We start from the raw sequence: 14,258 nt of genomic DNA, 5'->3' as shown, positions 1-14,258 counted from the left end.
TCCATACTGAGATAGGTGATGAGATGATGATATCATGAAACAGTTTACTAACATCCTCGGTTTGCATTCAAATATTTAGTTTTATTTTATATTCTCCAATGTCAATTTCCCCGTGAAATTGTGGCCTTCAGGCCATTTGCTCACAATTACAACCCCTGTCAGGCGCGATAGCTGTTTCGTTTTCGATGGTGGCTAACAGCAGCTGATCGCTTGATCAGCCTATTCCTCAGTAAATTTTAGGCAAAATTCGGTGTTGGTCTATTCGTATTAATTTTGACGGTGTGCCATACCGAAAACGGTCATGATGAGGCTGCTTCTCGATGATTTCGTGTAACAGTGTACCTAGTTTTCGGCTTTCATCCACGTATTTATTCGGTAATATATTTTCCGAAGGCGATTTTGCAGCAGACATATGGACACTATAGAGCGTAAGCCGTATGTGTCATGTGGCAGTCTCCAGCCTCAATGCCAAAATCTCCCAAGCTGTACCGGGACCGGGACCGAATTACCGAGGCTGCTATCTGCAGTTCTTCAGAACAGAATGATGTTATGGATTCAATATGACATGTCCAATCTATGAGATAACAATTGTGTATGTGTCCGAACTCGATGACCTTCCCACTAGGGCTTACGCAATCTCTCGAGTTATAGTCATTTCCATTTCTGCAGATAATTAGTCAGGTATAGTGCGAACATGAATCGTGTCGAATCTTTGTTCCGTACGCCGTTTACGCAATTACCACACTTCAAGTCACAGCTCACCGGCAGACCTCTCGCGGCACATGCGTTAAAATCACTGTTGTCGGGAAGTTCGTGTTACCGTACCTCCAAGTCACTTGTTTACGTTGGAAAACGCCATTGTGACGTCATGTTTTTGAAAAGTCGCTTGCAGCCCTTGCCCCACCACCCGATATTGTCACGAGCCGCCACTGTGTGATACGCTAGTTTGTCCACATATAGTAGCATTTAGGACGGTGATAGATAGATAGCTAGACTCGGGCTATTGGATCGTGATGTTGAGGTGTGGCCGAAGGTGACATTTTACTTGTCCCCCCATCAGAACAGGAGGCAGAACAGGGACGTGACGTAGTTGATGAACTTTTTCTGTTTCTATTTGTAGTCGTATTCTTGCCATGTCTTTGTTATGGATGATAATTTTATACCATGCCGATATAACATATTTTGATTCCTGAATTGCAAACTTATAGCACGGTCCACTTTTTGTGATACTGCTTTTGCAGATCCGAGGACGAGTAGGAGCCAATATAAACCTCCAACACCTAGGAAGGCATCCCCACCATCGAGAAATGTATACTCATTTGGAAGTGAGGTTCACGTTTACAAATTAGAATTGCCGACATAGCCATTCACATTGCGATTGTTAGGTAGCGTGCCAGCATTGCAGGTAAAATGTGGGCTCAGGGCTCAACGTAATGTTGCAGGCGACAAATTGGAGAATTGAGAAGTAATGTTGATCAAATTATATCAGTTAACAAATTTCACCGGTCCTGAGGTTTATCATCCCGGTTTGTTGGAACTTCAATTGAACAGCAGCTGGCTGCCAGTAAGACTCTTGACTGAGGTATTGCTATCCTCACAGAAGCTATTACACGATCTGCATGGAAACGCGTTTGGCTTCCAAATATTGACACCTCTAAACGCGTCTGTATTTGTTAGTGACGATTGCGATTGGACTCTTCCATGCGACGGTTAATTACATCGACAACGAAGTAGTGGGCAGACTTCGTTGTCATGCCAATCTTATGAAAATAACCTCAGCCTGAAGTTTGAACGAGATCTCAGCAGGCAAGTTATGTGGCAACAGAGGTAATGGTTGATAATTCAAAACCTCACACGGATTGAGAGAAAGTCCTTATTCCTGCCTGCAATAAAATTGTAAAAAACGAAGAATTGAAAACGATCCCCATGTCAAATTATACCATTCGTAGACGTATTTGTGAAATGTCCGCAGAGATAAAAGAAAACCTAATTTCTTTTTCGAAGCAGCGAAAAGCCTACTTAAGTACACCGAAAAGGCAGAAGTACTTCGTCAGTGACCAGTGACCACCTATATAAGACTGCGGTTGCTGCTATACGCATTCTGGTAGTTTGCTTTTGCCGTAAGCCAAAATAGTACAGAACCACTGTGCTGGTGTGCCGCGAACTCTTTTTCATTTTCAAAGTGTGCCGCGAGGCCAAAAAGGTTGGGAACCACTGACTTAGGATTTAACCAAATATACGTCAAGGGGGCCACAGAATGCCAATGGTTTCCATACTGAACTGATTAGGTATATCCCACGCAACACAAGCTACGGCATTTTGAGATATTACTATTCCCCATGACAGTTTCATAGATTGTTGCGTCCGTAGGATCACCTAGTCACTATTCCGAGACGCAAGTCTTTTTCTGATTTCAACGCTTGAGCCGACTCAACTAGACTCATTTTTAGTTTATAACCCAGCTCACCCAAAATCTAGAATTTTGACGAACGGTCGCACCTAACAAAATCACAATTTCCATTCACGAATACTCAACGGGTCATATTTTATCATGATGAACTACAAATGTGACGTAATAGTGATCTTCCACCTCATGCTAGATTTTAGAAGTGATGTGCTAGTGAAGTCTGTTGAGATTTCAGATTTTTGTAGTAGTGTTCGAGTGAACTTCCAGTTCTTAAATCTAAAAAAGATATATGACACTTGAATATATTATCGAATACTTGAAATTCCAAAATGCATTCGCGGGCCGCAGAAAATGGTCTCGAGGGCCGCATGCGGCCCGCGGGCCGCGTGTTTGAGACCTCTGATCTAGTGTCACAGTCGTTTCCAACGTGAGCGATATAGCCCCCACTGGCGATTTTGATTAACAAGGGAGCGAAAAAATACCAAAGGGGAAATTGGGGGACGGTAGCGGGGAGAAAATGTTAGAACGGCAAGTGAGATGTAATTAATTACTGTGACCAAAATGCAAAACCAAAAGCTTTTGATCAATACCAGATTGAGTAAATTATGCGCTCTGGAAGATAACTTTTGGGTTGCCAGAAATCCTACAGTTGTTAACGCAAAAAAATCTGAATACAGCCTCAGCGAGGCGGAACGAAGCTGCAAAATCGGTCGTTGCCATTCCTTGTTTACATTCTATAATGTAACTAAGACTACCTATATATCAAGAGGGCAACGCAATGCCAATGGTGGCCATACCGAAGTGCAAAGACATTTAAATAAGCTACGCAACACAATTAGCTAGGACCATTTGATATATTACCATTCCCAATACCAGATTGATAGTTTGTTGCGTCCGTGGTTGTACCAAGTCACGGCGTTCCGGGTCACAATAAGTCCTGTTCTGATTGTAACGTTTGACGCGACCAGGGCCGTTACAGCACTTCGTCAGCCCCCCCAAAACAAACGTTAGTCTTGGGCCCCCACATGATGATGAACCGAAGCCCCCCAGACCCCCCTCACGCAATCCGCTGTTTACCGTGATACTTGTCATCTACATTGGGCGCCTTTGACTGTGCCGGCTTTTCTCACCCAGACGCGCGAAGAGCGAAAAATTTCTATAATTCATGATTGAATCGGGCAATATCATCGGGAATTGCATATATATTGCTATCAATTTTTATCCTCTCACTGCTCACGTAATCAGATTTCCAGGGGAGGGGTGTTTGAAAAGGTAGGAACCCGCAATAATAATAAAACACATTCCGGCGTATACCCGTTGGCAGGAAGAAAACAGCACTTCGTCCGGTCCCCCCAAAAAACTCGGGTCTTGGACTACCATAGGGTAATAAGCCTACAGCCAATCACGTTGTTCGCTTTGCCACGAAATTAGCCGTATTGTGCAGTGAGGCAGCGAGAGGCGCGAAAATTTTCGATAAATCATGATAAAATCGTCCAAAACGATAGGGAATTGCATATCTATTGCTATCAATTTCATGTTCTCTCTGCTCACGTAATCAGATTTACCGGTAGAGTTTCGTGAGGTGTCTTGGAAACTGTAGGGCCGTTTGATATGACTCCGTAACATAATGTTATTTAGTGACCTCCTGTCTGCTATATCGAAATATATAGAATAGCCCAAACGTAGGCTACTAAGGTAAAAGACGCACACGATTTCAAATTGGTATTTCTTCACTGGCATATAATTTGGTATTTGTCTTGCGAGGTTCAGATTGCCAAGTCAATCCAGTCATTTAGGCGCCTATGGACAACTAAACCTATTTGTATTTTGTATATATAAAGAAGTTTTAGGTCAACATAAGGGCGGTCGTTTTCGGCCAAGGTTTTCTCGCTGCCGATCGTCCTGGCCCACTTCTTGGAGTCACATGTTACATGGCCTAAAACTTTATATGTCTTGGTAAATCGTGGCGCGGTAATGGCCAATGCCAACATGCCCATTTCTATAAATCTTGCGTATTTTTTCTTGGGGGAAGAGTACTCAAAATTCAAGACATTTGGCAACTTGAAATCGCACGTAGCGGGAAAAACTTTTGAAAAAGTTGCATGGATTTTCAAACAATACTCTATACCAGCGGTCGGGAACCTGTGGCTCGCGAGCCATATATGGCTCTTTTGGGTATTAGATATGGCTCTTTGCCAAATATTTAATTTTTAACTGAATTGATCAATATTGCAGCAACTTGTTAGTTAATTTTCATCATGACCTGAATAATTATACTCGTGACTGTATAAACATGTCTTTTGAGAAGTAAAGACAATTCCGTCTTCAGGGTAAGGGGCTCGAACCCCCTTTTCAAAATCCCCAAATTTAAGTTACTGTCGCCCCGCGACCAATATCACTCGCGAATTCGATGTACCCGACTCGAAATCTTGGATTGCACGATACTTTGATTGATGAAAGTGAATAGCAGACATGACGATGTCCATATGACAACGCAGTTATCAAATAAATGCGCACTGTCTTCGTGATCTACGGCGCGTGTGAGTCACGTGACGTCATATTGCTAATTCCAACCCTACATTTCAGTGAAGTGATATATATTACTGTACGTACACGATACCTAGCGACGACTCGGACCACGTAATGCCACAATGCTGAAGTAGACATTGACGTTAAACGTCGCCGAATGTATCAACTGGGGCAATCAAATGATATCATAATTCCATAAAATTTATATCTTCCGCCTCTTAACCAACAATTTCGACGAGGAATTTCAAGGGAATATAAGCACACGCCTTAACGGTCTGGGCGAGACCGGACAATGTATTCGGTGTCTGAGTATTGCTACGTTGATATTGAGCAGAGTATAAAACAGGTTTCTATAATTGCTACCGATTTAACCCCATTAACAAAGTTACACAGCAGTAGTCAACACACCAATCGCACGGATTTGGTTTTAATGATACAATAAACATGTGAAGTCAAGATTGAGCCCGTACGCCTGCTACATTTTTCACATCTGACAACGATATCAATTTCATTGGTTGGTTGAATAAGCATCATTCGCAGACTGCATGTAGTATATTTGGAGCAAAGCATGTAAAATTTAAGAGATTATCAAGGTGCATGCTCGTTTGGTATTTTTTTATACTCATGCCAGCGGATAGAGTGGCCCGCAGTTGAAATGCAATAAATTTCATACAAATATGTTATGATGAAGTAAAAATTGTAATATACGAAAAGGGTTCACAGTGCAGAACCTACCGAGGTTCATTTGTGAACGTGAACCTCTAAATTTCAGAGATTCACACACAGATCGCGAACGTGAACCTCACGTTCACACCATCCCTACTATCCACGTTCTTGATTGGTAAGTCGCTTTGTAGTACCGGCGACATAATGTAGGCGTGTGGCGCAACGTTATATGTTCCCGCCTTATACTTTGAGAATTGAAAAGTCGAGCAGTATTTAGATATTCGGAATCAGTGCGACCATCTTACATTCAATTAATATCAGTTATTATAAATTCTAAGTTTTTACGATGAATTGCGGCATCAATGGTGAAGTTTGGCCCGTCTGTTCATAGCCTATCGTTTCAGGCTATATTTTCGGATAAGAAATCTGCAAATTTCCTAATTTAGGGAGGAAAATGTTCAAAATTCAGTCATTCATGAACATCGATAGAAAATACCAATAGTAATTGAAGGTTTCGCAATTTTCGTTCACTCATCCTGGCGACAGGCGACAAACTCCCTCACTTGGCTCCCCTGACCCCACGTCACTGATGTAACGCTCCTTACATTGGGTATATACTGCTGTAGTGAAGTGACCATGTTTGGCTCCACTTACGCATGTGATCATGGGTTCTCGCATTTAATATAGGAGCATCACTACGAAGCTACGTTCTCGTAACTCAAGGTTTGCATGCTCGAATAAGGTTATACAAGCATGATTAGTACGAGTTTTTACAGAGAAAAGGAGACAACACGATGAATGCCCTGTAGTGAGATTGTATAAGTGCTACGGTGATGTCACAAATTTTAAATTGTGACGTAACAGTTGATTGACATGTATGGCTCTTTGAGAGTTATAATGATAGCTTTCAATACAACATCCATTGTAGTAAAATATTTATTCAACTCGAAGACTTTCCGGGTGCCTCTTTTCAAGAGTTAACGGCACACTGAAGGGATTTAAACAGAATGAAAAGCAAAACCAGAGAGGCGAAGTATGACGCAACAATCAGAAATTACATACCATGAAGTCCGCAATGTAACGATGGCAACAATAACAAACTTGAAGAGTACGATACTAGTAACATAGCATTTTGAAACCAAACAATAACAAACACGAATAAGAACGCACTAACTAAGTGAGAACCCTTCTTGTGCTCAAAACTATAATGACCAAATGTTTACAGTCATTGCGCGAGGCAGATCCTTGTTTCATTTGAAAGCCCTAGAATCAACAATCATCCAATTTACCAAGCCTATTTTATGTAGACAAAAAGATTTTCTGTATAACTTACAAATTTCCCATTAGTGCGTTCTTATTCGTGTTTGTTATTGTTTGGTTTCAAAATGCTATGTTACTAGTATCGTACCATAGCAATTTACAACGTAGCTGGCATGGAGACTTAATATGTGAACTTGTGGTTTATAGCTCCCCCTAGTGGGTGGGTAACCCAATACAAATATGACATAATAGCGGATGCGTAATGACAGTGTTACTAACAATGTCAGGGGCGATGTTATGCGGATTTGCTGTAAGTTGATCAGGATATATAGAGTATCAGATATCAGTATAATCAGATTAAGTTGATTGATATGGAATTCAGCGAAGAAGAATTGCTAAGAATATTCGATGACGTGAGTAGCCTATCTCGCTCTCGAAATGCATTCGTAATTGCTTCGTAAAACGTCTATAGGCAGCGGCAGCCTCATGTGCAATCATTCTTTCTCCCAGTGGATATTAGCATAGCAATCTACAACGTAGTTACGTTGTAAATTGCTATGATATTAGCCTAGAAGCTGTCGTTCAAGTATTCGTAGCATGTCTTGACGGGAATTTATATCTTTACAGATGGATGATGATGAGGTCACTCCACAAGATTCAGCCGTAGCGGGGAGTTCCGGGGCCTGTATAAGCAGCTTCAATCAGTCCCTTACAGTTGAAGTGTGTTTTGGAGACACGCAACTGTCAGAAATAAAAAAATTCTTGAAGCCACCATTGTCGACCTGGATGCATCAATGGTTGATGACATCAAGGACGAAATAATGCAAGACTTGAGTCGAATTTTTGGATCAAAATCGACAATGTTGGTGCAGTACTCGGAAATGCTCCGCAAAGCATACTGTGGAAGTCGTACTACACCATCTGAAATGACAGTAAAGCGAATAATAACAACTGCCGCCCAAAAAATAATTCAACTACGGATGAATTCAAAATATTCGAATTCTTTAAAATCCACCATTGAAGATATTTCCATTACAAGTGATGACGAGAAGGTTTTGAAATATATGGCAGGCGCGTTACTGAAGTGGGGACTGCGGAATAGCTCGGGTGAAGATGCAAATTGGATTCGGTCGCAAATATCCTCAGACAGTTCATTACCATATGAATTCTCAAGAATTGACCGAGGATATTTGCTAGCACCAAAAGAGTCCTTTTTCGCGCTGATAGTGGAGGCAGAATACTCACTTCGAAGATTGATTTCCTCCAAATCAGTCAACGAGCATCAAATAATCAACAGCCTGCATAAGAAAGCCGAAAGTTGGAACTCCGTCATGCAACTACTGATCACCCGTTTTATCCGTGCACGATCGCATATGCACTGGAAGCGGGTCCTCGAATGCAGCAAGCTAGCGAAGTCCAAAAGTCGCAAATCTACTTCATCCCTCCGAAAATCATTGAAGGATTTGCACAAGTCCTAGTTAAATTAAGTTGAAATGCTAATCTTTATTTGATAAAAATTTTACAATAAAAACGTAACTTAATGATATATTCATGTATCGGAATGAACCCGGATATTTTTGCTGAAACTCATTAGGGGTGACTATCAGCCAATAGTATAGAATTGGAAAGAACATTGCATATCAATAATCACAAAATATGACGTCACTGGCATGAAATTTGGAATAATTGAGCAGAAAAGATAGCTATAGGTTATAGGCCAATTATTTTTAGATGATACACGAATTCCTTCCGTTGGCACAAACTAGGTTGGCGTGAACTAGACCGGTGACATCGTATTTTGTGATATGGATTTTGATATACAAATGTTCTTTCAAGTTACTGACGATTACCTGAGATGATTGTCAGCAGAAATATTCGGATTATTTCAATATGAATATATTATTTAATTGTATACAAAGTTCTGTGCCTCCAGTAGTTTCATCATAAAAACCTAGAAAGCTTACTACAGGGGTTGCAGTATATTAGCGCCAGATATAGGGGCAAAATGGAGCAACTCTGCAGAGCGCGAGTTTGCTCTGAAGAGTGCTACCGAGGGCGAGTCTGTGCGTGAGCATCGCTGTCGCTGGTGACCAAAGTATGCTTCCAATGGATCCTGATTAATTCTGCGGGGAAGTATGTACTGGGCACCCATTAACAGACATTCCCGAATAATTGCTACCATCGACTTGGTAGCCACTCGCAACCCTTCCTCAGTAGGGCGGCTAAGGAGCATCAACGAGCGATTCACGTCACCCGGGAGAACTCGGGATTGTGCCCGTACATGCCATTGATCCAGGTAATTAATGAAGTCATTCTCTAGCCAATGTAAACGGTCGTCATCTGCGGAATAGAATGGTCGACGATCAGGTTTGAATTTTGATCCTTGAAATCCCGAATTCATCGCGTCGAACCACTTATCCATATGCAGGATAAATTTGGACAGGGCGGGTTCATTATCTCTTATGGCTGTACCTATGGAAACCAAATAGACTTAATTGCGAACGAAGAATTTTGTTCAAATTCATACGTCACCTAATGTAAATGAAAGTGTCTGCGCTGCCAGTCGGACATTCATTTTCTCCCAAGGCGTTGGAGAAATGTGCGACTCCGTTAAATGCGGATAGAACCGTAAATCACCACGAGCGATATCTGCCTGTAACTTTAAATGCAATCATACCATCATTTCCACAACAGACTTTCACTCACCCTTACCAACTCTTTGATGGGCTCCATCACTTTAAATCCATCGTTCCACATGCACCTCTTCGAGTTTAATAGGTTATTGCGTGCAGTTTTGAGCAGATGTGGAGGGTCTGGCACAAAATAGATGTACCTGAATACACAATCGAGTCAATGTTCCTGTACTTATATCACCTCACTGCAAGGTGCATCACACATGAGAATAGAGCAAACAGATTGAACAAGGTGTGAACCCATAATGATAATTGCTCAAGAATTTCCACCTGGAAGGCTCGACGGGGTTATTCATCCGATATGGTGGGCTGCCATCTTCCTCGGTATTGCATAACAGTTTCATGACTGACCGGTTAGCAGGCAAACCATCACCTTGACAAAGAAAAAAATCCAAAGTACCGCGATGGTAATACAACGAATAAGAACAGCCTCAATAATTTTGGAAAGTAACTTACAGACCACTCCTATAATTGTAGCCTGTGTGCGATAAGGAATTTCAACCAGCAAGTTGCTCAATATCATAAATAAATCTTCTGTTGATGCCCCAACCGTTGGGTAAAAGGCCACTACGCCATCTAGCTTCTGGTTTGTGATACCTGGAAACAGTATTTACATATTTTAATTCAAGGATAGAAGGTCACGATAATACCTCTGATGAACACAGCCAGCATTTGAGAAGCCACTCTTGAAGATGATGACGATAAGCAATTCATATCTTCATTTTCATAATCCACAAAACCTATCACATTACCACTTGATGATTGAAACACGAGATCCTCTACAATAAGAAGACAAAGATTGTAGTAGGCCTACACATCACATAATTGAAAAATAGCCACCTTTGATGGTCATTTCGTCAAAGCATAATACAACAAACTGTTCATGAAAATTTTCTGAGGATTTAATGATAGCGGAAATTCGCTTGGCAACACCATCCTGAAATCCGGTTTTACATCTATTTAAAGCTTTCGATTTTTCGTGGCGAAGTGTCCTTGCTGACGGCAATACCATCACTTTCTGAACCAACCTGTAAGCGGCTGGCGATTTTGCGTATAACATCAAGCAATATCTACAATATAAGAAAAATGAGAAAATTCATAATGGTACACATGCAAGAACTGACCTAATCACTGAAGGTGGATATCGTCTGCCATGGAAGCTTTCAGACTGTTGCAAGCGTCGCTGATTATTCCACCACTCTTTCAAAAAATCATCATCTGTCGAAACATTCACCATCAATTCCTCCAGATTCTCGGACACAGTCAAACCATGCTCTTTCCACTCTTTCTCTAGATGACGGAATCTGGACGAATCGTAAGTAAACGAAACGGTACACAAATTCCATACCAATATAACTAAAACAGCATACCTAGATCTGTACTGGCAAACTGTTAATTTCAATCTATCCTTGCTACAGCTGGTTAAGGGAGCATTGCTGCTCAATGGCAAGTACTCTGTCTCTTCCTTCCTCTTCAATTTACGTTGAAGGTTTTCGGCGCATCTTACATGGAAGGCCATGCACGAGGTACAAATCGCTGTATGCCCTAGAAAAGCCACTTCACAATCTTGACTGAAGAATCTGTTCATAATACATTGTTGGCAAGGATGATAATATATATTAACTCAAGTGCCAGTACCTTTTTTGGAATACTTTACTGCCATTTTGTGCAGAGACAACATTTCTGCATGCCCAAGAGTTTTTGTCGTGAACTTCATTATAACCAGAGCACACTTTTGCACTTAGGATTTTGCGCAGCATTTGCTCCAAAGTGTTGTTTTCAAATTTGAACGAGGTTGACAAATTACTTGCATAAACGCCACCGTATGCAATGCAAAATTTGATCATGCCGTCTACGTCATTAATAAGTATGCTTGCGGATGGTGATGCATGCAGAATATTATCGCTATAATACGATAAGTGAATTGAAGTGGATGATAACTGAAACATACGCCAACCATCAGTTGCTGATGTTTTCCACGAATTTACAATATCACCGATAGAGCAAATGGATGGTTTCGAATTGATTATAGGAGGTGAATACTTTGCAATTAATCGTCTTTCGCTGGGACATTTTGATGTGTGAGATTTTTGTGGTAAATTTAACGTTGGGAGGGATCCAAATTTAATACAACTTTTACAACTATTTTTTTGAATATCAGAGTCCTTGAAATGTCTGGAGCAGATGAAAGTCAATCCGTCTAGCACTTTCTTCTTGAACACCACGTCGTACCGGAATTTGAATATTATCTGTAAATAAAATAAAAAAAAAACTCATTTTGTTGGCATAATAAAAAAATTATCGTTACAGAGTATAATAAAGTCCTAGTTCCTACTGACAAACGAATAATCTTTTCTACATAACTCAATACAATACAATACAATAAATGCCTGGTGAAACTTTTCAGCCCAATCTTTTGTCGGCATCCCAAACCTCATTCCTGTTGTAGTTGGAATCTTGTACAATCTGTTCTTGCCTGTACTAGAGCTGTTGCAATGTGGAAGGCAGCAATATTTACCACCTCTGCTTCTCTTGCGATCTGGAGCCATTGGCTAGCCTTCACTACCGCAATTCTGAGTTACTGAGATCAACTATATGAAAAATATATCCATAAAAAACAGATTATAAAATCTACTTGCACAAATACAGGCATTCGAGACGAAATATACCTACATCTAACATTTATTAGAACCTACAGCAACGTAATAATAGAGCTGAACAGGCTGCTTGTTACGCGAGTATGTTACCCACCCACTAGTAGTGCTGTCGGTCACAACATCGCGAGCTCTCAAAGCCTAGTCTCCATGCCAGCTACGTTGTAAATTGCTATGATCGTACTCTTCAAGTTTGTTATTGTTGCCATCGTTACATTGCAGACTTCATGGTATGTAATTTCTGATTGTTGCGTCATACTTCGCCTTTCTGGTTTTGCTTTTCATTCTGTTTAAATCCCTTCAGTGTGCCGTTAACTCTTGAAAAGAGGCACCCGAGAAGTCCTTGAGTTGAATAAATATTTTACTACAATGGATGTTGTATTGAAAGCTATCTTTAAGTTCTGTACCACAAACCAACTGTTCAAGAGTTATAATGGAAAAAATTTGGCCAAAATGGCTCTTCGGACGAAAAAGGTTCCCGACCATTGCTATATACATTATGCTAATTCACGAAATAATTTTTGGTCCCCTAATTGGGGGTTTTGGGGTGCTGCAGTTACGGTCCTGGACGCGACTGAACTAGAGTCGTTTTTATTTCATACACATTGAGTCAGAGTTAAAGTAATTCTACAAAAAGTCGTGTCCAAGTCCAAATTACAATTTTCAGCCACGAATCATCAACGGGTCATAAACAAGTATAGTGTGACGCAATAGTTGATCTTCCACTGCGTGGTAACTTTTGAAAGTGATGTAATAAAGAAGTTTGATTTTTTGTTTCAGACTTCTCAAATTAAAAAAAGGTACTTGACAATTGAATATTGTCTAATGTTCGAAATCCCAAATGCCATCGCGGGCCACCCAAAATGGCCTCGAGGGCCGCGTGTTTGAGACCTATGATCTATAGTGCAAAATATGCTATTACGTCTTAGTTCCGATTCGTGATGATAAAACGTGCATGAGTCGTGATGGAAACTTGTGACATGGAAATGGAAACTATATTTTATAGAATTACTCGGACTCGGGATAACTCGATGACCAAACGAAAATGACTTCGAGTTGACTCCAAGTGACTGGTAACACCGCGACTTGTTTACAAACACGTACGCAACAAGCTAGTCACGTGTCATGTAAACATAGTATTATATAAGAAGTTCGGAACTTGGTATTTTGCTATAAAAGCAAGTAGTTATGTCAACAATCGACAATCTGCTAGTGACATCTTTGATACCTATATCCATGTTATTAAGACCACTTGAAGGTGGCGAGTAATGTATAGCCAAATGCCATGGCATCGTATCTCTCACATAAATTTAAAAATATTCTACCTGGAGTAACAGGAAAATCATAACGCAAAAGCAATTACGATGACATCATGCATTTTTCCGCCCGCATGGTGTCTATATTTTAAAATTACTGTCGATCAACCACAACAATTTCATTAAAATATCTATAGATGTTATTTTGTTCGTGCCAGGCTTAAATTGCTAAAATAATTAATCACATTTTAAAGCTGTATTTTGAATGTCAGTCTGTTAGGTCGGCTCACGATCAACAGGACAGTTTCATGCCGTCAAATAAGGCCTACTTGGAGGCCCAAGACCTACTAGGAAAAACAGGAAATACCCCCATTGTTTTTGCGGCCTGCAGGGTCATAAAAACTAAAAAATTGGCCCGCAAGCACATTTGACTTTGAGACTCGTGGTATGGATTTTCGTTCCATACCGGCGGTGAAAGTGGTGACCTACACGCAATATCAGCGACAAGCATATACAGGACTGAAACACACTTCGTCAGTAACTTCGCTAGTGTTTTGGGCCTGCATGGGATCATCAACAAAATTTATGGGTGTGCACTAGGTTCAAAAATAACTTTTTTCTTGATTCTGATTAAATTGCCAGGTTACCCTACAAAACTTTGCACACCAAATTTGGTTCAATTCTAACAAGTATAAGACTCTGCCGATCCAGCCAAAATTTTTAATTAATTAGGTAAAATTAAAAGAAAATCAAATTTATTTGTCAGCCCCATGAAATTGTTGACCTGTCTTCA

The 14,258-nt window shown here is 40.6% G+C and overlaps 2 protein-coding genes and 1 long non-coding RNA gene across 4 annotated transcripts in view; 1 reads left to right on the top strand and 2 right to left on the bottom strand.

The window, feature by feature from the left end:
- Positions 1–14,258, bottom strand: part of LOC145444551 (ficolin-2-like) — a 207,159-nt gene that overhangs the window by 131,398 nt on the left and 61,503 nt on the right. The window lies entirely within an intron of this gene.
- On the top strand, positions 7,015–8,149 carry LOC145444055 (uncharacterized). The gene is made up of 2 exons (XR_013916600.1): positions 7,015–7,275; positions 7,490–8,149. It is a non-coding gene; the product is annotated as an uncharacterized LOC145444055 (long non-coding RNA).
- Positions 8,824–12,387, bottom strand: LOC145445506 (uncharacterized). 2 transcript variants are annotated; one of them, XM_080323697.1, is made up of 11 exons: positions 11,946–12,387; positions 11,194–11,804; positions 10,926–11,135; positions 10,680–10,859; positions 10,396–10,625; positions 10,206–10,334; positions 10,012–10,152; positions 9,826–9,928; positions 9,569–9,695; positions 9,395–9,515; positions 8,824–9,334 (listed from the first exon to the last, which is right to left on the bottom strand). In XM_080323697.1, exons 1-11 carry the CDS (start codon positions 12,102–12,104, stop codon positions 8,826–8,828), a joined length of 2,520 nt encoding a protein of 839 aa, XP_080179823.1. In that variant the 5' UTR covers positions 12,105–12,387; the 3' UTR covers positions 8,824–8,825. The 2 variants fall into 2 exon arrangements, 1 of the variants encoding a protein (XP_080179823.1); XR_013917055.1 differs by lacking the exon at positions 8,824–9,334 and having other exon boundaries at positions 9,569–9,675.

Source organism: Botryllus schlosseri, chromosome 8, assembly GCF_051294905.1.
Source record: "Botryllus schlosseri isolate E-star chromosome 8, Bs_hap1, whole genome shotgun sequence".
Classification (NCBI taxonomy): Eukaryota; Metazoa; Chordata; class Ascidiacea; order Stolidobranchia; family Styelidae; genus Botryllus; species Botryllus schlosseri.
Note: the sequence above shows the minus strand (reverse complement) of the source record. Positions and strands in the feature narration are given on the sequence as shown.

Coding starts and splice junctions, on each gene's coding strand:
- LOC145445506 (XM_080323697.1), bottom strand. CDS start 12,104: ATGGCTCCAGATCGCAAGAGAAGCAGAGGTGGTAAATATTGCTGCCTT. Junction 10,335..10,395: donor TGACGAAATGACCATCAAAG/GTGGCTATTTTT, acceptor TTCTTATTGTAG/AGGATCTCGTGTTTCAATCA. Junction 9,696..9,825: donor AACCCCGTCGAGCCTTCCAG/GTGGAAATTCTT, acceptor TTGTGTATTCAG/GTACATCTATTTTGTGCCAG.